General features: G+C 45.3%; 1 protein-coding gene and 1 pseudogene across 1 annotated transcript; both read right to left on the reverse strand.

The window, feature by feature from the left end:
• Window positions 1-770: 770 nt before the first annotated feature.
• Window positions 771-20,273, reverse strand: LOC136505923 (uncharacterized; annotated as a pseudogene).
• LOC136502588 (U1 small nuclear ribonucleoprotein C-like) lies at window positions 4,124-5,906 on the reverse strand. Its single transcript, XM_066497837.1, has 4 exons — window positions 5,827-5,906; window positions 5,074-5,384; window positions 4,749-4,997; window positions 4,124-4,667 (listed from the first exon to the last, which is right to left on the reverse strand). The coding sequence occupies exons 2-4, from the start codon at window positions 5,185-5,187 to the stop codon at window positions 4,416-4,418; spliced, it is 615 nt and encodes a 204-aa protein (XP_066353934.1). The 5' UTR covers window positions 5,188-5,384; window positions 5,827-5,906; the 3' UTR covers window positions 4,124-4,415.
• Window positions 20,274-23,534: the final 3,261 nt, after the last annotated feature.

Genomic DNA, 23,534 nt, shown 5'->3' on the forward strand with positions numbered 1-23,534 from the left:
TGGCCAGCAGTAAAGAGACAGCCAACTAACTTATCGCTTTGCATCGGTAATCGTGTTGAGGCCTTGGGAGCCTTAGCCTCGACAAGGGTCTAAGAGCCAGGCTAATAATTACAGCTGGCTGCTGACTGTATGGTTCCTCGTAACCTTCTCTTAGCCTACTCATATAATAGTTAGTCCTTCACTATTAATACATGTCCCACTTGTATTTCTTCGTAGAGTTTCTTGATTCTTATGTCTAAGCCGGCTGTAAGATTATAACCCGCTTCTTCTCTCTCCTCTCCTCTCTCTCTCGCCTCAGCATTTAGCCAGCTTACCGTCGGAGAACCTGTTTTTTCTTGGCCTGCTAAAGACAGTATGCGCAGAACTTCCACGCTTGCTGGGCTAAAATTCATCTTCTAGAGATTCTATATTGTTTCCTTGACTTGTTCTTCTTTTAGCAAAGTTTAGTATATAGGCCCAATTCTTAGATAAGAATTTTAATCGGCTCCTATTCGCCTCCCTCTGATCGTCTTTTCTGTGTTTCAGTGCTAAAACGAGACGATCGATCAAGTCATGCTTACGCAATGGGCTAGCTTGTAAACACCACATGGCTGGTCATTTCCAAGTTAAAAAAAACAATGATTTTCCAAGGAGAAATTGAAAAACAGAAGGAAGAAGATGATTATTAGCTGGCACTTTGATTCGATTTGCATCCTCACGGCTAACTGTTGTTTGATTAGAAGCTGATTAATTAACAAGCAACAAAGGAACACCATACTATATCTATCGTTTCACAAGCACCTGAGCAGAGTTAGCTCTTTGGCCACCGCCGACGGCGAGGACTCGAACTCGCCGCCGACGCCGACGCCGCACTGCTCCACCATATGCCACCCCTGAAGGCCCAGGCTCATCTCGACGCTAGGCGGCGGCGTCGCAGGCTGCGGTCCCACTCCCAGACCCAGTCCCAGCACCCTGACGCTCACGCCGCCGTCGCTGCAGTACTGCTGATGGAGCCACTCCGAGCTGGAGACCGTGTCGCCGCTGCTGCCGCTCGTGTTGTTCGGCGACGGCCGCCGTCGTTGGACGCCGCCGCCGCTTCCTGCGTGGTCATGAGCCTCGTCCACGAGATGATGAACAGAGACGGCATCTTCTTCCCCGTGATGACGGTCGACGTGTTCATCTCCTACCTTCAATCCCTGCATGTAATAACAATAAATCATTATCCAATTTGAGTAGTTTAGGTCTTTAGGGCATCTCGGCATAGCGGACTCTACACGATGGAACTTTGACTGTATATCGATTTTTATGTGAGAAGAATATGTTAAATAAAACGATTTTGGTATACTTAAACAGTAAAGCAGCTGTACGTCACTACGTCGTAGCAACATTCAAGACATCCTCTTTGCATGGCTTCAAGAATCAAGAACCACGAACGAAAGAAGATGATAAATGCAGTGCTACCTGCTGTCAACTGTCATGTAACACACTAAAATTTGCTTCTCTTGAAATAGAGCTAAAATGATTTAATTTTGTATTTTTATGCTCATGAAAACATGAGAAATAATAAATCTTCATTAGATTAAAATTTTTCTTAAGGTAGAAACATGTTTGTTACATTCATGTCGGTCGCACCTTGTGTTTCTATGTGCAAAATATGTATTTTTTTTTAAATACGTTTAGGAGACGAAAATCTATCTCTAGGAATTTTTCAGCTTCTTTCTGGAATTTAATTCCTAGCTCCTTCACCTTAATCTTTATGTTCCAAGTTCTCAATAATCTTTTCATGAGTTCCAAATACTTTATTTGGGTTCATCATGTTCCAAAGTGTCTCTGGGAATTTTTTTCAAATTTTCGGAGGTCTCGGAGTATTTTTCGTGGCTTAAACATCAATTCTGGACTTTTCTAGAATTATTTTATTCATGAAATTAATTAATTCCGAAAATAAATAATACATCTCATTTCCCAACCAACTCTCAAAGCTCATATGCAATAATCCTAATAAATCCTAAAGGCTTATGCATTTATTTACTAATAGGATTTAATGATTATTTAGGCCCATTAGTAAATGTGGAGGGTGTAACATCAATTAGTATCACATTGCTAGTTGATGTAGATGTGGGATTTTTTTCCTATAAATATGTACCAACCCCTTGGACAAAGCACACCAAAACTACCATAAGGGGAGCCCTTAGTTTAGGAAATCCCCCGTGTAGTAAATTAGATTTTTCTTCTTCTCTCACTGTCGTCGTCGCCGTCGCGCTGCCCGACGTCGTAGATCCGTCATCGACCGCAAGAAGGCATTAGGTGAGTTCCCTGTCTTCTCTTGTTCCCAGTGCTCTCGGCTCGTCAAACCGTGGCGTCTAGGACCCAAACCAAGCGCTCTGGGGAGCTTCTCGCCGTCGGTAATGGAGCTCTGCCGCGCCGGTTTTCTTCTCCGGCCGGTGACTCTCTCTCCCCCTCCTTTCTAATTTGGGTCATCTAGATTCAATCCAACGGTCCAAGATCACCCGTACCCCTTCGTCGGGTTTATTTGCAAAAGAGCCCCTGCAGTTTCACGTAATATAACCTGTAGTCTATGGCGCACTTCAAGAATACGTTTTGCTATTCTGAAAGCATAGTTTCTTTCTAGTAGATTCAAAATACGCTTTCATCTATTTATAGTTTTGCTACTAGTCTTATTTAGGCCATAAAATCTTCGTTTTAACTCCGTTTTGATCCATTCAAGTTGCGTTAGATTTGTAATTGAGTAATCTACATGTTCATCCTACTGTTAAATATATTTTCAACTTTTGAAATTCAAGATTAGATTTAATCTATTATTTTATTAAAGAAAATCTTGTTTAATTCATAACTTTTTCGTTATAGCTCCGATTAGAGTGTTTTTCGCGTCTGTGTGTTCGTAGTAACGTGTAGAACATCTTTAAAACCTTTTTACCTATTGTTTATTATGTTTGGGGTATTTTCTAATTTAGATCTATTGTTTGCTTCGTGTATGATTGCATGGATGCTTGTGTGGTGCTTTATGATCATGTCGAGTCGATGAGCTTTGCGTTGGTGATATAAAAGAAGTTGGTGATCCAGAAGAAGTCCTTTGTAGGTTATAATTCAATAGAAGAATGATCTAAGTTTAAGGCAAGTATAGCATGGGATCATCCTTATTGTCCTATTCACCTTAATATCATTTTAATCATATGCATGTGTCTACCGCAACCGTAGTAATTTTCCTATCTATTTGATATCCTGGATTCCTTGATTCCTATGGGTTATTGCATTGAGTAGTATGATGCTAGTGCTCAACTACAATCATGATCTTGTAACTTGACTAATGGTATATGCAATAAACATTAAAAGATGCTTTTTAGCAACATGGAATTAAGGGGGCTAGAGCATTGGGCTATTTTATGGTGCTCTAAATTCCTCTCCCTAAGGACTTATCTGTAAGCGAACATCCAAGACTGAGGGCTACATGGCTCTGGCTTTAGCTCAGTATGAGGACATTTTCTAGCTTGTTAGAGGTTACCTTTATGGCGTAAGAATGGCTTAACAAATCGGGTATAGGATAGCCTCTACTCACTACAGGAAAACGCCTCTTTGCCGACTGCTTGCCCCGGTCGGCAAAGGCATAAACCCAGTCGGCAAAGGCTTTGCCGACCGCAAAGCCACGTGGCAGTCGGCAAAGAGCAGTCGGCAAAGCCTGGGTCGGCAAAGGCGGATTTGCCGACTGCCACGTGGCACACAGTCGGCAAATCCTTTGCCAACTGCCACGCCAGCAGTTGGCATAGCCACGTGGCGCCGTCAGCCCTGACGGCAGGCTTTGCCGACTGCTGGTTCCTCGGCAGTCGGCAAAGAATTTTTTTTTCAAAAATTGTTTGCCGACTGGCCGCCAGCTCGGCAGTCGGCAAAGAAAGAAAATATTTTTTTTTGTAATGTTCTTTGCCGACTGCTTTCGGAGTTGCAGTCGGCAAAGATTTGACCTCTTTGCCGACTGCCTCCCATTGCAGTCGGCAAAGACTCTGTCCTGGGGTTTTTTTGCCCAGCTTTGCCGACTGTAAACAGTCGGCAAAGCTGGAATTTTTTTTTTGCTTTTGTTTTCTGTTTTCTCGCATCAAAACCCTGCAAAATCACAAATTATAATCCAATTTCACCAGAAGCACCGGTAGCACCATTTATATCACAATTTCATCACATTTGTCGCCAACATCACCACATATATCACAATAACGCACAACATCACATATATCTCACATATATGTCACAATAACAACCACACAAGTGCATTACAACCATCACATGAAGTCCAACACGTCGAACACCACAAGTCGACGTCCATCACACGAAGTTCAACATAACAAGTCTAGGTCCATAACGAAGAAAAGAAATACATGACAACAACTTTGACGATACGGTGGATACATGATAACAGAATCGACAAGTACCTAGCTCGTCGCGCCGTCCCCGGTCTCGTCGTCCGCTCCGCCCCCAGAGCCCCCAGGGTTTGCCCACGGAAACCCCCTTGGACCAAACTGAGGCGCCTGCTCGTACTGCCACCCTCCGCGCACCGGCGGCCACGAGTACGTCGGAGGAGGGCCACGCGGAGGTGGATACGGTGGATAGGGTGCAGGTGGTGGATACGACATCATCTGATGGCCGGGACCTCCAGGAGACGGGTTCGAACCCGCCGACTGTACCTGCACAAGTTAAACGCCAAGTGATGTCATTAGTATCTGCAGCATGGACGCACAAGTTAAAGCAAGAGTCAATATACTCACCGGGGTCCCTCCAGGAGCGACAGGAGCAGGCACAGGAAAAAACTCTGGAGGAGGAGGCGGTGGAGCGAACATTGGAAGAGGAGGCGGTGTAGACGCCCCGGGCGTCTGCATGGACTGGAAGAAGCTGGCCATGTTCTGCATCTGAGTGTTGTAGTGCTGCTGCAGGCTTTGCTGGTAAGCCATCTGTTGCGCCATCATCTGCGCGTGCAATGTGGCGATCCTCTCCTCCATCTTGGCCTCCATCTGGGCCTGCAATATTACATCCGCAGTGTTGATTGTATGTACAGGTGCGAAACGAGTGAACGACGAACAAAACGGCACTTACCTGTGACGCTGACTGCCGCCGGGGCGCTACGGGGATGTCGCTGGAGCTCGTGGGCATGGATCGAACCTGGGTCAGCGTAGGAACCTGGGACGGGTCGAGGGCGCTGTGGGCCATGTAGTAGCGGCCGTGCTGCTTCCCTCGTGATAAACTTGCGTGGCGTCTCGGTTGGCCACAATGTAGACATCGTCTCCTTTATAGCTGGAGTCCTGTCGAATCTCGACTTGACCTATCGTAAGGTCTTTCCTCGTGATATCAGGATCGAACCAATGGCATTTGAATACCACCGGCGCTAAAGTCTCGTCACCCATGCTCTGTCATGCGGCAATGTTAACATGTGATAAAACCAGCAAGTGCATCTACAACGCGCTCCTACCATCTAATAGGTGAAGGATAGGTCCTAATCCCACCCGAGCATGCGCAGACGAGGTTAGCTTCCATGCTCCGCTCCCGTCCGAGACGGAATTTCGGCAGCACCTCCCCGCTGTTCTCCCGATACACGTCCCGGCGGGGAGAGTGTGTATCCAGAGAACAACGGGGAGGTCCTGCCGAAACTCCGACTCGGACGGGAGCGGAACATGGGAGCTAACCTCGTCTGCGCATCCTCGGGCTGTCCAAATAACGTGGACAATCCGAAACGGATACGGTTATACATATGCGAAGAACGCATACTTCCAACCGTATCCGTTTTGGACGGGAGACGCCTAACTGGGTAACGCGACCTACGACTACATGTGGCGGAAAGAGGGGTCATACCGCAGGTGCCGGTGAAGAAAGGCTAGCGGGGTAGTGCCGAGTCGTGCTCCTCCGGCTAGCCTCCAATGGGAGCCCTCCTGAAAAAGAAAAACAATTAGTAAGAATGAAAAATTTCGGCAGCACCTCCCCTGTACGGGAAGGTTACCAAACCTGCAAGAAAAGACGGCACGATGGCCGACAAACACATATACATGTCAGGCACGATGGCCGACAACCACAAATGTACTTCCAATCCATGCAGAAGAATATAAGCAGGATAACAAAGTAAACTACTACTACTAGTAGTACTACTACCTGTCGTCACGGACGGCGTCACCGGGCGTGGAGCAGAGGCGCGCGCGAGGACGGCGAGGCGGGGACGCGGAGGCGAGGACGGGCGACGGCTGGCGAGGCGAGGACGGCGCGGGAGGACGGCGACGCAGGGCCAGCGGACGGCGAACGGCGGAGGACGGCGGAACGGCGTGCGGACGAGGCGAGGCGGGAGGAGCGGGGCAACGCCGGATCGGGGCGGGCAGACGGCGGCGGGGGCGGGGGGGTAGACCACGAGCGCTGCGGGGCCAACGCCGGAGCTGCACGCGGCGGCGAGGCCTGCCGGGGCTGGATCGGGGGCGGTCCCGGGAGGAGGTGGGAGCGGGGAGGGGGCGACGGGAGGGCGGGGCGGGGGGGCCCAGCGCGGGGGGTCCAGGCGGGGGTGGGGGGGGGACGCGCCGCGGGGGTGGCAGCGTGGGGGGGGCGGGGGGGGAGGGGGGCCACGGGGATGGGCGCCGCCGGGGAGGGACCAAGCGCGGGGGGGGACCGCGCGCGGGAGGGGCCGCCGCAAGGGCGGCCCGCCGGGGAGGCGCCGGCGCAGCCTGGAGGGGCGCGCGGCCGAGGGGGAGAGGGATGCGCGCTGCCGGGGGAGGAGGAGGAGGGATCCGCCGGCGCGGGAGAGAGGGAGGGGAGGGGCGCGGGGGGGGGGGGGGGCGGGGGGGATGCGCCGGCGGCGGAGGGCGACGGCGTCGACGGCGGGGGCGGCCTGGGTGGCGGCGGCGGCGAGCGGGTTTTATTTGGGGCAGGCGGGCGGGATTTTGGGGAGGGGGGAGAGGCGGGCCGAGTGGATAAGGCGACGTTTTTCTTTTTTTTTTCTTTTTTTCCCTTTGCCGACTGCCAGCATGTGATGCAGTCGGCAAAGGTCTATTATTTTTTTTTCAAAAAATTATTTTTTTTTAATTTTTTTTAAAAATACTTTGCCGACTGCTCTGCTCCCTGGCAGTCGGCAAAGGTTATTTTTGATTTTTTTCTCAGAAATTCTTTGCCGACTGCCATCCTCCCTGGCAGTCGGCAAAGGCTCTTTGCCAACTGCCACTGATGGCAGTCGGCAAAGAATTAATTTTTTTTTCGATTTTCGATCCCAGTTTTTTTGTGTTGCCTTGCTACAGTAAGTACATGATATATTCCAAGTTTGGGGTCATTTTGATTTATTTTGCTATATTCCATTGATTTTTTCTGTTTCTTTGATTTTTTCCGGCAGCTCCAGATTTGAACTGCAGGTACATGAAATAATGGAATCCGGCCATTCAGAAAATGATATTCATGATGTTTGGAGCATGTTGAGGCCGTGTGCGGGGCCTCGCGTGAAATTTCGACCGTGTTGGTGTCGGAACACGCCGAGCCACGCGCGTGAAAAGTGTTTTTAAATTTTATAAAATCGAAACGGAGTCCGAAAATGACGAAACTTGACGACGTGTCTTGTCATCGCATGCGGAGGCTATGGTAAAAATTTGAGAAAGTTTCGAGCAAGTGGCGACGTCGGGTGGCTAAAACCTGGACCAGGTTTTAGCCACCCGACGTCGCCACTTGCTCGAAACTTTCTCAAATTTTTACCACAGCCTCCGCATGCGATGACAAGACACGTCGTCAAGTTTCGTCATTTTCGGACTCCGTTTCGATTTTATAAAATTTAAAAACACTTTTCACGCGCGTGGCTCGGCGTGTTCCGACACCAACACGGTCGAAATTTCACGCGAGGCCCCGCACACAGCCTCAACATGCTCCAAACATCATGAATATCATTTTCTGAATGGCCGGATTCCATTATTTCATGTACCTGCAGTTCAAATCTGGAGCTGCCGGAAAAAATCAAAGAAACAGAAAAAATCTACGGAATATAGCAAAATAAATCAAAATGATCCCAAACTTGGAATATATCATGTACTTACTGTATCAAGGCAACACAAAAAACTGGGATCGAAAATCAAAAAAAATAAAAATTCTTTGCCGACTGCCAGGGAGGATGGCAGTTGGCAAAGCCTGCGCCTTTGCCGACTGCTGACGGAGTGGCAGTCGGCAAAGGTGACGGTGTGGATGGCGTCAACCATGGCCTGCCTTTGCCGACTGCAATTCTTTGCCAACTGCCTGGCAGTCGGCAAAGCCAGGCAGTCGGCAAATCCTGCTTTGCCGACTGCAGGAAATTCCAGTTGGCAAAGGGACCTCTTTGCCGAGTGTCGAAAAAAAACAGTTGGCAAAGAAAATTGCAGTCGGCAAAAAGCCAGTTTCCTGTAGTGACTCTTATGTGTATAGGCTGTGTGTCATTGTGTCATTCGATAAGGGGGTTCCTATATCTGTTTGTCGAGTGAATCTAATGGCCCTAACTTGTTAGACAAACCTTTGAAAGGCTTCATAGTGAACCCTGCCGACCTTCCTTGGAAGTGGGTCAAGAGATTAGCTACCTCGGGCGAAAGGGTAAATCGCGACTCACAGTGAAAGCGTACAACCTCTGCAGAGTGTAAAACCGGTATATCAGCCGTGCTCACGGTCACGAGCAGCCTTGGACCCTTACGGAATAGATGATGAACACTGATGATACGGATGATAAAGATGCTCACTAATGATTACTGTTTATGTTATTCATTATTCATGTTTACCTGATCATGTGTTTATGTGGGCTTGTGAATAAACTTGTTGCCACCCAATTGCTGAAACATGACTCATTAAAAGCTTATTGCAGTTAAACCAGTGTCAGTCTTTTGAGCCTCATGAATCCCATGTTATATTTGTTGAGTACGACATGAACTTACGCTTACTTTACTTTTTAAATCTTTAGAAAAATCTCGGATGGGTACCAGATTGCTAGAGTTTGGAGGAATTAGGCTTATGATCAATCAGTCAGTTGTCCCTGTGGAATTGGAGTCTTCACCCGAAGATCGGAGTTGTCTTTTCCAATGTTTGTTGTTTAAGGTTATATCCTTTATACTAAGTACGTTATATATTGAGCATTGTCTATTGATATTACCCTTATTTATAGCTATATATGTAAGATTTGACTTCCTGAACTCATATATGAAGTGCATCTGGTTTTGTCCTTAAAACCGGGTGCTACATGTCATCACCATTGAATTAGCTGCCCTTGCAGCTAGCTAGCACCTGACCTAAATTAAACCATGCGTGCATACCATACCGCCCCAGATAGATCGATCAGAAAATTCAATGTGCTGTGCATGCGGTCGTGATCCGCGTTATAAATTCCATGCATGTCTGAGTGTTTAAGATGTGTTGCATGCAGCTTCCAATGCATATGCATGAATGCAAGCGGAATACAGTATTATACCTGCTGTCTTTGCTCCGTCGTCGTCATCATCAAGAGGCGATCAGCTGCTGGCTCATCTGCAGGCATGGTGATGAGGCCATCGCTGTAAGCTGCAGCAGCTGCAGGCAGCAGGTGGTGGCATGGCGCCGATGCCTGGAGCATGATCGTCATTTCGTTGCTGCAGCCCTGCTGGTGCTGGACCTGCCCTTGGACTTGGATCCAAGCACAAGCGCTGCTGCGGCGTCTTGATGATCCACCGGCGTCGGCTGCTGCTGCTCTCCTGGAGACCGTGACCTCCTGCATATATGCAATTGCACGGTTAATTGCACACAGGGCCTCGCTCATGAGTATACTTTACTTTGTGACGCGATGCTAATCACAATAACATGCATATTGGTAAATGCAAGTAACTTCTTTGTTACGTACTTCTTTCTACTCTACAGTATTAATACAAAGATACGCAGCTTTCTTTCGTATTCGAGAAAATTTTGTAAAACCAGAAGAACATGGACGAGTGTATATATCTGCTTTTTCATCGCCACTTAAACACACATGCAGTCTCATGTAGTCATGTTGCTATGCTCTATGACCATGTTAATCACGGTAAAGGGGAAAAAACATGTATGCATGCAGCTAATATAAGATAGATTGATTATATAGTACTGTAGTACTTACGAGAAAGTAAGTAAGTAAGAAAGAAAGAAAGAAAGAAAGAAAGAAAGGAAGGGTATCTAGCTAGCTAGGTGCCGGGGCCGGCCGGGGGGACAAGCATCATCAGAAACCTGATGAGCACATCCATCCATCCATCGATGGATGGTGGATCAGTCCTACTAGTGTGGTGCTACAGGTAATATAACTAGCAAGCTGCAGCGCTAGTGCTGCCAAGTGGCTTGTCCATGCTCGCCACTACAACCAGCAACTAGTAGCTAGTATTCGTGGAGACGACGACGGACGGACGAGCGAGGCACGCCACGCCGATCGAGCCGCAGCGCAGCACAGCTGCACAGGCTTTCCCCGCGGTCAAGGCTAACGGAGTCGCCCCTTGTCCTCTTGCGCCCGTCGCATGCGAGATTCCACCGGCACCGGTGCAACACGCCGCCGGTAGGCCCGGGGGCGGCCACCGCCTGCCTGGCAGAGGGACAATTGATCGGTATGCATGCATTCATGCATGCGTGGATCTGATCTGAATATGATGGTATCGTCGTCTATCTGCTAGCCACCTGATCTGAATCTGATCATATCGATCGGTCGGCCAGCCCCAGGCCCCCCCAGCCACAACAAAGCAGGCCGGCTGCTAGACGATGCATGCCTAACCGTACGTACCTGTGAGGGCCCTGCTGCATGCATGCATGCATGCCTCTCCACTCTCTCGGTCTCAGAGAGTGATGAAGGCTGAGGATATCGAGGGAACGAAAGCATCGGGCGGGCATGGACGCGTGCAGTGCAGAGGCTTCAACACTGCTGGCAGGGTTAGGAGCAGGAGCTAGGACGGAGCGAGGAGGCCGGCCCCGGAAAAGAGTCTCCATCTGCATCATGACCCTTCCTCAACTGCATGCAGTACACTGTTTGCAAGCATGCTGCTGTAAGCTACTCCCTCCGTCCCATTGAGTTTGTCGTTGGAAAACCGTGCCCCCCTCACAATCCCGGTTCCCGAGCGACAAACTCAATGGGACGGAGGGAGTAGCTAGTACCACTAGTACCCTTTTCTTTTCTATTCGTACTCTCTCCATACCGTAATAAAGAATAAAGAAAGACCTTATAACATTCAAAATTTACCCCATAAAGAAAGGCAGTATAATAATACTATTTGACAAGTTTTAACACTGTTTATCACTAACTTCCGCTACGCAATAGGCGGAGCTACACAAATACACACCACCTAGGCGTTTGTCTAGGTTTTTTTCGACATAAAAAGGTGTTAGATTTTTTTTAAACATATAAACCGGATAAATTATTAGAGATGAAGATACATAAAGCACGTAATATGCCCCTCGGTTTCAACTTTTGTTGATGCATAGCTTTTATTCGTAGGGCGGTCGGGGCTCGAGTCCCTCCTATATACCGCCACACTCTGAAGTGTGAAGCCCCTCCTAAGTTGCCCCTATAAATTTGTAGTCATTGAAGTGGATGCCCATTCTAGTATATATGTCTAGATCAGCCTCGTAAACACATAAATACGCCTCTTCAAAAAAAACATCTAAGGCATTGTTTGAATGCGTACGTATTCGTCTTGATCCATGTGTTGAAGTGGATTGGAGTGGAATTAAACTAAATTCTATTCTATTCCACTCCAACACATGTGGATTGAAGTGGATACACATGCATTCAAACAAGGTCTAAATATGCTACGTACCTAGAAAAAATAAAAATGACTTATAATTTGGAATGAATGGATTTTTCTTTTGCCAAATTTCCTCTAACTGCCAACATAAATAAGTCATTCACACTAACAAGAGCAATCACACTAACGCCTAGCGCCCTAACGCCTTTTGAAACATTGCCGAGAGAGGTAGATGGGAGCTTGAAATGACGAGCATGTTGACGAAAATGGTTGCAGGAGAGGGAGGTCGTACTTCCAGTTTCAGACGACGGCAGGCGTGGAGAAAACGTCACACATCGGACGTGGCTAGGCATGCATCATGCATGCATGCTCTTTCTCAGAGTTTCAGAGAGATGTTTAGTACTGGTAGGGGCACAAATGAAATAAAAAAAGAAAAGAAAGAGAGGAAATGCGCTGATGAGTGTGATCGATGACAAAATGTGATGGAAATTTTCATTTCAATCTGAAAAGGAGCTCATGACGATGGATCGATACAATGGCAGCAGAAAAGGCTGCACAGCTAGCGCATTGGGATCCCAAGTCCCAACAGCCAGAGAAACACAGCGATCTATCATGGCTTCGCCTGCTGCTTCAGTTTAATTAATGAATTGACACATGCCAGAGATGGATCAAAGACTCTGCTCTAGCAGCCACAGTGCTCGAACAGTCACTACTAGTACACAGCTCTTTTTTTACAGTTGGCTTCAGAGACGGTCCCACGTAAGAAACTGTCTCTAACTAGCACGGGCACGGTAAGCATTACTGTAGCTCATGAACCATCTCTAAAAATTAAACTGGAGTTTGTGACGAACGAGAACTGTTGCAACTAGGTCTGGGTGCTTCTTGGGGTTGGATGGAACAGGTTCTAGGCATTGCTGGGCTGGTTCCAACTGGTTGGAACATGGTCTAGGTGCTGATGAGATGAGGTTGGGGCGCTGCTAGGGCTGGTTTCAACTGGTTAGAACCGGGGTTTGGGCGCTCTTGGAGCTAGTTGTGACGGTGGAATCGGGTTTAGGGCCTTGTTGGGGCTTGTTCCAACTGATTGGGAACTGGGGATCGATATAGCCAGGACTGGTTCTAACTGTTTTGAGTGGTGACATGGCGTGCTCTGGTTTGGTCACAGTTGGTTTTCAACTAGGTTGTAACGACTGTGGTTGGAACCGTGTTACAACCAATCTGTACCATGCTCAGGAGGCATGGGTCATGTCGGCCACGTGGGAATTGCAAGCTAGTTAGGGTGGACACATCTCCATATGAATTACACATGGGCGTATTTCACCCTCCCCCCCCCCCCCCCCCCCTCTCCATATATATGTTTGTGTGTCCCGCAAATGTGGCTCACTACCAAGAAATTGGATTGGCCCTGGTGTCCACGAATTTTCCAGACATGGGCCCCGTTCGGCTTACCCCATATTCAGCTTGTTCAGTTTGTTTTTTCAGCCGGAACGGTGTTTTCTCTCACAACAATTCAGCCAGAACAGTGTTTTTCAGCCAGTTTCAGCCAAGATTCAGACCAGCGAACGAGGTCATGTTCTCCCAAATTTCTAAGGTGTTTTATTTGACCGTTTGGAAAATTCCAATTTCTAGTGGCTAAAATAAAAGATGAGGAATGTCTGTGTTTTTATATTATGTTGCCTAATTTTTAGGAATGATCGAACACATGATGCTTGATTGTTACTATTTTCTTTCCTGGACTTAGAAGTACTCCCTCCACTCTAGGAAGGATGCAATTCTAGATCTAGTCCAAGTCAATCTATAACTATGAGTAAGTTTGTTAAAAATAGTATCAACATTTATGACTTCATATGGATATATATACTATGAAAATGTATTCTATGATAAATCTAATTTATATACCAGTATATTTAATATGTTAGATATTGGTATATTTTTATTTAAATTCAATCAAACTTAAAAATGTTTGACTGAATACTATTCTAAAATTGCGTCCATTTGAGGAGGACGGGGAGATTGCAAGAACTAGCTACTAAACTATCACGCTCCACTAGTAATGAAAATAAAACCTTAGACCAAATGACACACAGCAGCTAGATGCTTAGATCACATACAGTCCAAACCGACTGTCATCGATCAACTAAAATAATGCAGTCAAATTCCTCTAGATCCTGGCATCACAATTGACTAGTAGTTTCCATATATCCAAATCCCCATAACACAGAGGGCATGCATCCATATGCAGGAGTACAAAATAAAATATCACAGTGGCGTGAATGCGCTCAAGACGTTTTTCTCTCACAACAATTCAGCCGGAACAGTGTTTTTCAGCCAATTTCAGCCAAACAAATGGGGCCATATGAACCCTCCAAATGCAGCAAAGTAGCTGGATGCAGACATGCAGACACAAAGACCAAGAGAGATGGAACAAAACAATGAAAACATGCGTCCATATAAATACTCAGATTTACACCTATTTATAAGTACTTATTTACTGATGATCGGTACATATAATAGAATAAATTAATCTGAGAAGAAATGTAGCAGTGCAAACCTATCAGTATTGTTGTTGAAGGTAGGGATGGTGTTGACTGAGTTGTTGCTGTTGAAAACATCAAAGCCATCCCCTTCACCAACAACACCTGTTCTGAGAAGGACCATGTCTCTGGCATGGCCATGGCCTGCAGTACACATGATACATGCATATGTCTCTCATCACATTGCAAAACTACAAAAACACATATATGGATCACAAACAGCTTCTGTGGTACAAACCTACTCCCTCCATTCTAAAAAAAAAGATACAATTCTAGTATAATACCAAGCCAGTATATGAAGTTTGACTAAATGTATGTATAAAAATACTAACATTTTCATCATACTAAATAAGTGTCGTTAGATTTGTTATAACAAATAATTTTTATAATATATATCTTCGAAGTCATGCATGTTATATATACCACTTTCTATAAATTTAGTAAAATTTAAGGTAGTTTAACTTTAATTGGATTTAGAATTGTTTTTTTCTAGAACAGATGTAGTAGTACTACTGTGCACGCCAATAATTCAGCACTGTTTGTGACTAGACCTTGAACTGATGGACGTATCGTGGATTATTTACTGCTGGCTGGTTTGGTGTGAGAGAAAAACACTGTTCCCGGCTGGAAATTTACGATCGTTTACGAGCAAGCGAACAGGCATGTCTGTGCCCTTCACTGTTCTGTACATCTGCAGGAAAAAGAAAGAAAGAAACATATATTAAGAATGGCATGTTTACTCCTTGTGTGCCATATGGTTTAGTCTCGGAGCATGTGTAATAATGAAGTTAAATAGCCGTGTGATGCATATAGTTTAAAACATATGGAGGATAAAACAAAAGGACAATAGCTACTTGATATCGGCTAGTAGCAACAAGAAGGTATCAAAACAAGCCGTACATGTCACGTTTCTTTTTCAGTACTACTCAATTGGTGATCAAGCTAGATGACTATCAGTGAAAGTGTTTTGTGACTGGATTAACATGTTTACATCATGCTGCATGGTAAAAGAGGAGAGAAGCTAGACTTGCCTGCAGGTGGCTCTTGACATGTGCCAGTGTAAGATCCTTCACGTTCATCAGTTCCAATACTGACTTTGGTGTTGCTCCTGGAAGATGGAGCAAAAAACAAATCAAAGGAAGTTTCAGAACCAAGAATATGCACATCACATGCATGCATGGAGGCAAAAATCAAACAGAATAAACTCAGCTTGCACAAAACCATGTGATTAATTGCATAATATTATATTTTTATTTGGATTGAGTGGAAGATAAAAAAAATTAAGGAAAGAAGAAAACTTTCAGTACTAGAAAACAGACCTTTCATCCCGCCTCTATTTTTGCCTTTAGTCCCGGTATTTTTGTGTTCGGGACTAAAGGGACTATTAGTCCCGGTTCTATCCTCAAACAAGGATACAAAGTTCCTGCCCTAAGTGTGTGGCGACGGCAGGCAACAATTAGTCCCGGTTATAGCCCAGAGCCGGGACTAAAGGTTATCCTTTAGTCCCGGCTGGACCCTCCAACCGGGAATAAATCTTTACTCCCGGCTTGAGGATCCAGCCGGGACTAAAGGATGACCTTTAGTCCTGGCTCTGGGCTATAACCGGGATAAAATCTTTTTTGATAAAATAATATAGTCGCGCTGGACAAAAAATGGGACAGCCAGGCATTGAACCCACGACCTCATAGCCAAGGTCTAAACCGCAGCGCACTAGCTAGCCATCTGAACTAAGTCACTTTCTCGACAAGAAAGCACCCAAACATTTATTTAATAAGAGAAAAGACCCATTAATTGATTATATTCTTTTGTTAACTATACTTTGAATTTTCTGGTCCATGTGCTTTCTAGTGCTTGATTGATCTCATAATTTTTATCAGGGTTTCAAATGCCCAGTGTGAAGCCACCACCAAGTTCGAGATTTTTCTGAATTGGTTTGGTAATTTTTTCACTTTAATTGAATTTCCACGCGACTTCACCGATTAATTATACGTTGAACTGAGTCCACCCCCAAAAAGACCCGGAATGGTGTCAAACTTTGCCAAATGGTCTCTTGTGCCCTAGGAGACAAATATTTGTGGAGGTTGATGCAAAATTATATTGTTTTGAATATGTAATTCGCCGTATTTCGTCTCACGCGGCACAAAGAAAAATGTAATAATAAAAATAATTATTAGAAAAACCTAAGATCTTGTGTGGGGCCATATTTTGGGTGTAAATGACTGCCAAAAAAAATTTAAGCCATTTCGACATAGGTGGAGTCGACGTGCTTCACAGAAGTATATAGAACCTTTTGTCGAACCCTATCTATACACCTAGGTTCTCTGGGATTCTGAGGTCCATGTGCTTTCTAGTGCCGGATTGGGCTGAAACTTTTTCTCAAGACTTCAAATGCCTTATGTGTAGCCACCACCAAGTTTGAGATTTTTCTGAGGTGGTTTGATACTTTTTTAACTTTAATTGAATTTTCGCCCGAACTCACCGATTAATTATACAATGATTAATGAAGAACCTAAAGATTTACGTTACAATTACGTAAAAACTAATTTCCTGTCGAAAACCAATAAATTTAATAATTTCAATTAAAGTCTACATTTTTGCATTAACGAAAATAGTGAGTATTAGTTGCATTATGTTCAACATTTATAATAAAAACACAATAGTTTAGGTCGCATATTTTTTTTTTGTGCAGTAAATGAAAATAAAGTTTATTACTTTTTCTAAAAAAAATTATGCCTAGTATTGAATTTACTGCGCAAATAATAAGACTTAAACATTTAAATACAAAACATATATAAAATAAACTGATCTGCTTAAAAGTTGGCTGGAAATGAAAATGTAGCCCACCTTTAGGCCCCGTTCGCTGGTCTGAACTTTGGCTGAAACTGGCTGAAAAACACTGTTCCGGCTGAATTGTCGTGAGAGAAAAATACTGTTCCGGCTGAAAAAATAAGCCGAACAAGTCAAATTTAAGACAAGCGAACGAGGCCTTAGTCCCAGCTCCTGCCACCAGCCGGGACAAAAGGTGGGCTGCATTTGGCGGCCTGCCAAAAAATCCTTTAGTCCCGGGCGGTGGATGGAGTCAGGACTAAAGGTCCCTCTCCTATATACCGCCGCCTCTCTTCTCTCTTCCTCCTCATCGATCGTCTTCGTCTTCAGCGCGTCCCCAGAGCTCCGCCGCCGCCGATTCACCTCCCCGGCCACCCCCAACGCCGCCTTCCTCACCGGAGGGCACCCCGAGGCTCGCCCACCTCGCCGGAGTAGCCCCGACGCCGCGCCCCTCACCGAGGAGCCCCCGGCCACCCCCGACGCCACGCACGCGCCACGCCGCCGCCGATTTCGCCTTCCCGGCCACCCCCGACGCCGCCTTCCTCACAGGAGGGCACCCCGACGCCCGCCCACCTCACCGGAGTAGCCCCGACGCCGCGCCCCTCAAGGAGGAGCCCCTGGTTGCCCCCGACGCCGCGCGCGCGCCACGCCGCCGCCGTTTTGCTTTCCCGGGCCACCCCAGCCCGACGCCGCGCCTTCTTCCTCACCGGAGGGCATCCCGACGCCCACCCACACCTCGCCGGAGTAGCCCCGACGACGCCGCGCCCGGCCAGGAGCCCCCGTGCCTCGATCCAGGCCGCTATCCACCACCGCCCGTCGCCAACACTCCATTCTAAACCGCCGGTATATATATATATTATATTTATTATATTTATTATATTTATGAATTATATTGACAAAATGTGTATTAATGTATATATGTATGAAATTATATATGTATGAAATGTGTATATATATATATCAATTAATGTATATATGTATGAAATTATGTATGTATGAAATGTGTATATATATCAATTAATGTATACATGTATAATTTTTCCTTAGGAAAAAAAATCAATTGTGTTATATTCTGATACCATGTGGCCTATACCCTAAACCATAAACCACCCTAAACCATAAACCCTAAACCACCCTAAACCCTCCCCGGCCACCGACGCTGGCCGGCCGCCCCGCGCAGGCACCACCGCCCCGAAATGTGTATGAAATGTCTATGAAACCCTAATTGCATAATTATTGTTTTATAATTGTTTAGGCTCTCTATGGCCGACCCGAGAGACGATGACCTGGAGGTGGAAATGATGGATATTATCAATGCCGGCACTGAACATTGTGCCGATGTTGATAATGACCAGCAGGAAGACGACGGGAGTCAATACTTGAATCTCGATCATATTGTTGAGGAAGTTGTTCATGAAGATAATTCCGGCGAGGTATATATTTCTCAATATCTAGCTCTCATTTATTTATTATGCATACATGTAGCCCACTGGATCGACCTTCGTTTTATAATACTTTTTGTGTTTCTATGCGTACATAGCCGTCTGGATCGACGACGACGACGGGGAACACAAAGAATGTTCGAGGGGCCAAAAAGCCGTTGGAAGACCGCTACATCATCTCAGAATTCAACGTGGCTACAGGTGAACCACTAGGACAATATGCACAGAAATTCGTGTACCACTGTGGGTACCTTGTAAGGGACAAGCTCCCGATCAATGCCCGTGAATGGAAAAAAAATAACAATGCTCCTCATATTATGCAAACTTTACATGTGACGATGAAATGTAATATTATGTTTTAGTTTACTTTTACTTGTGTTGCTTGCGTGCATTGATCGAGCGAAAACTTTACGGTACGCGCGCGTATACGTATATTACTTTGCAGCGAATAATGCGTATTCGAAAACCAAATTAAAACAAAAAAGAATCATCAATTGAAATAAGCAGGAAAAGAAAAAAAAAACCTTTAGTCCCGGTTGGTAATACCAACCGGGAATAAAGGGGCTAGCCCAGGCGCTGGCGTGGCTACCTTTTTAGTCCCGGTTGGTATCACCAACCAGGACTATGGTCCACTTCTATTCCCGGCTACTAACCATTTATTCCTGAACTCCTATTCCCGGCTGCGTAACCGGGAATAAAGGGGGTTGACAGCCGGGAATAGATGCCCTTTTTTTACTAGTGTTTTTAGAAGATCTGAGTTATGTGCTATATAAAATATCCCTTGAAATCCTTAAATTAGCTAGAAAAAATAAAATAAAATGCTTGATGGTTAAATTATCTTTAGTATTTTTATTTATCCTTTATTTAGTTATAGTCCTTCGCAAGGTGCTAAGATGGGTACCGTACCAAAACTGTATGTAACTTAGATTTTGTCACTTAGGTAAAAAAAAGAGGACATCTCGAAGAACCGTAAAAAAGACTCATTTCCAATTCAATGGTCACCCTTTAATTCCCAATAGTAAAATATAGTTACAATAAAAATATATTAATTAACCTTCCTCGCAAAAGGAAAGTGTATAACTTTTTTTTTGGGATCAGGAAAACTTCAAGGAAGCACCACCGATCGATGAGAAGAACTCCAAGAGAATTAACAGCAAAGGCAAGATCAACAACGACAATCCCATGAAAGAATTCATGGTAGCGCTAATTAATCCGTGCTCTGAATTTAACATACTCTCGTGGCCACCAAGGAGCTCGACGGCGTGCACGAAGTGCGCGTGCAGCGCGGTGGTCCACCGCATCCGCGGCGCTCTGGAGCTTCTCCTCCCGCCGCTGCCGCCGCCGCCGGTGGCGGTGCCAGACGAGCTCTTCTTGAACCCGTGGGCCGTCTGGCTCGGCTGGTGCAGCTGGCGCCGCTGCACCTGGAGGTTGTGCTCCTGCACCGCCGCCGCGGCGTCGTCCACCTTCTTCGTCACCGCGGCAGCCGCCACGGTGTCGTCGTCGAGCTCCAGCCCCAGCTGCAGCCTCGGCTCCGGCGGCTTCTCGACGCCGCCGGCCGGTGGTGACGGAGGGCTTATGTGGAGGGAGAGATCAGGAGCTGTCGTCGTCGTTGTGCTCATGGTAGCAGTGGGTGGCTTGGGATCTTGTTGTAACGACGACGGTGAGCTGAGCTGAGCTTCTTGGTTGTTCGTTCCAAGCTGAGGAGGGAAGGAAGAAAAGCTTGCAGAAGAGGTGGTAGCGTAGTGGGCTGGGTAGAGTGATTAGGTCATGAGTGGCATATCATTCTTGTATGGGTGTTTGCGTTAGAGCGTGTGAATGAGGAGAGAAAGAGAGGAGGGGATGGAGAGGTTACATATGTGTAGTGGAAAGCTAGAGAGAGAAAGATAGCTGTTGCTATCCTAGCTACGAGTACAGAGTACTGTAAAGGTAGGGATGGTGATAGCTAGAGAGAGAAGATGGGATTGGCAGTCTCCCAGCTCCCAGGTAGCTAGGCCTTGTTTAGATTGAGAAAAATTTCAATCTGATGAATAGTAGCACTTTCGTCTTATTTGGTAAATATTGTTCAATCGTGGACCAACTAAGTTCAAAAGATTCATCTCGTGATTTCCAACTAAACTGTGCAATTAGTTTTTTTTTTTACCTACATTTAATGCTCCATGCAAGTGGCTAAAAATTGATGTGATGGAGAGAGAGTGAAAAAACTTGGAATTTTGGGGTAATCTAAACAAGGCCCTAGTGTAATAAAATGAAAGAGAGAGAAAAAAAATTAGGTAAAAATATAAGAGGAATAATAATAATAATAATGCCTAGAGAGAGAGAGAGAGAGAGTAGGAATATAGGATATGGCTCAGCAGGTTGCAGGTTGCAGGTTGCATGAAATGGGAAAGGGGAGACAGAGAGCTGTTGGGAGTGTGACAGGCTCTAACGGATCTGACTGTGAGCGCCATGCATCCCACTGTGTAGTATTTATTTCCCGTTTTCCATTGAATTGACCAAGCTAAGGGGCATCCGATCCTCGCAAGCACAGTTTGTTTCCCCCTTTTACTAGATTCTAGTATCTTATTAGTATAGTTGATTAATGCAACTATATATGCATGAGCCAGTTTGACAGAGAGCTCTAGTGACTTCATAATTCTTGAGCTGATTTTGGTGGTGGTTGAATGGGGAACGTTGGAGAGTGTGGTCTTTTTAGCTCAGTGTAAACGCATAAGTGTTCTTTGCCTACCAGGATTCAGTTACATTTTAGCTGTCTAGTAGAGCTCCACAGAACTCGCTCAAAGAAGCTATGAACAACTCTACCAAATAGGCCCCATGTTATGAATGATATGAGCGAATAGTTACACATGCTTGAGATTAGTTCCGTAAACATATTCTATCCTCTATCAAGTATAAGTGGATCGCTAATTTTTAGTAGATGTTGTTCTTCATCAACTTATTAAGGGCATGTTTGGATGGGATTATAAAATCCAGATTCTAGATTAAAATAATCTCTAAGGTTTCTCGAATTACATCAGCCTGTTCGGGAGACCGTATCGTATCGTGGATTATTTACTGCTGGCTGGTTTTGTGTGAGAGAAAAACACGGTTCCCGGCTGGAAATTTACGATCGTTTACGAGCAAGCGAACATGCTCATGTCTGTGGGTAAGAATCCTCTAAAATTCTATGCTGTTTAGAAGAGATTCTCAAGGATTATGAGATTTTTTTTATCTGGATTCTTAAAATCTATGGGTATCCCAACGGGACCTAAGTTTTTGGCATAAATATTCCCTCAAAGAAAGTTATGTATGTAGTATTAAGCCTTGTTTAGTGGGGATTCCAGGAGGTGGTGAAATCCTTAGAACATAGTTTTCGCTATAGCTTTGATCCTCCTCCTCATTGGTTGATTGTAGGCTACAGAGAGGAAAATTTGTCCATGCTATAGTGCCAATCAGTGTCGGTACGTGTCTTTTTACGTGTAGTTGAAGCCGACCAGAGCTGTACCAAACAGACCCTTATTAGAATTGTCCTCGTCGAGATTCTCTCTTTCTTGTGCAGTAATTAAAACTTCTGGGCTCGCTGTCGAGATGTGGATTGGGTTCAGGTATCTTGCCAGCAGATAGCTGATAAGCTAACTTGTAAAGGCACCAAAGGAAAGTGCTGCATTATGCTGCAAGTAAGTAACACACTTGAGACATGAGTGTTACAATCAGGTGATTGTGGTCGACCAAAAGGTTGGCATACGTACGAGCAAAAACGAGAAATCAAAGGGAAACAAGCCAATGCAAGTGAAGTGATGAAATGCTACCAGAATTAATTTGTGCCCTAATCAAGCTGTGTAGCACATCTGCAAGCATGCATGCATATATAGCTGCAGCATTAATTTGTGCCCTAATCAAGCTGTGGCACAGCAGCTAAATGTGCATGCATTCAATTTTACGCTGATCAAGCTGCCAGACTTGCAGCAATGGAGAGATCGAGCAGTATCCGCAGCAGTGTGCTCTGCTCCGATAGACAGACAGTACGTTTAGATTGAGGTTAGAAATCAGTATTTAGCATGGTAGTACTTTCGTTTGTATTTGATAATTATTGTCCAATCATGGCCTAACTAGGCTCAAAAGATTCGTCTCGTAATTTACAATCAAATTGTGTAATTAGTTATTTTTTTTTATCTATATTTAATACTCTATACATGTGTCCAAAGATTTGATGTGATGAAGAGATAGTGAAAAAACTTACCATCAGAACAAGGCCCTAGCATATGTACAGTGGAATTGATGAGCTGCATGCAGCATGCGAGGGTTCACAACTGCATGCTAGCTGCTAGCTCGATCAGAGATAGATCAGAGATGGGACTTGCATTGGGTCGTGCCAATTTATTACGGCAGTACTGTAGGTAGCTAGGGAAGTGGGGTTTGACGTGAGAGGTAAAATTATTGAGCTGCAAAAGGGGTGCAGGAATCGAGAACGAAGATCCAATCCAATCCTTCAATATAGATACTGTAGCGTGTTTTGTTTGTATTTGATAAATTTTGTTCGATCATGGACTAACTAGGCTTAAAAGATTCGTCTCGTGATTTACAACAAAACTATGTAATTAGTTATTTTTTTACCTACATTTAATGCTCCATGCATACGTCCAAAAATTGATGTGATGAAGAGAAAATAAAAAAACTTAGAATTTTGAGGCAATCTAAACAAGGCCCAACAACGAACATGCCATGACGACGAGCAGAACAACAACGAGAAGGAACATCGATCTATCTATCATGCGTGGAGAGAGATTGGAGAGACGCCAGGTCTGTGTCTGTCCATGCCTCCATGGCATGCATGGATAACTACTACCTGACAATGCATATGTCTTTGGAATCGCATGCAACTGCTTGCGCTCAGCCATCGGTGATGACCTCAACTTAATCACAACTCTTACTACCATAACTTGCACTTAGTATTACTGCTAAGTATCAGCGCACTGAAGCGCATTTTTTGGCAACTGCATATTTCCCAACTGCATGTGTTGTAGCCCTATAAATGTGTGCCAAGAAGAAAATGCTGAAATGACAGGCAGATGGAACCAACATTTCCC

The sequence above is a fragment of the Miscanthus floridulus genome, chromosome 14, assembly GCF_019320115.1.
Source record: "Miscanthus floridulus cultivar M001 chromosome 14, ASM1932011v1, whole genome shotgun sequence".
Lineage (NCBI taxonomy): Eukaryota > Viridiplantae > Streptophyta > Magnoliopsida > Poales > Poaceae > Miscanthus > Miscanthus floridulus.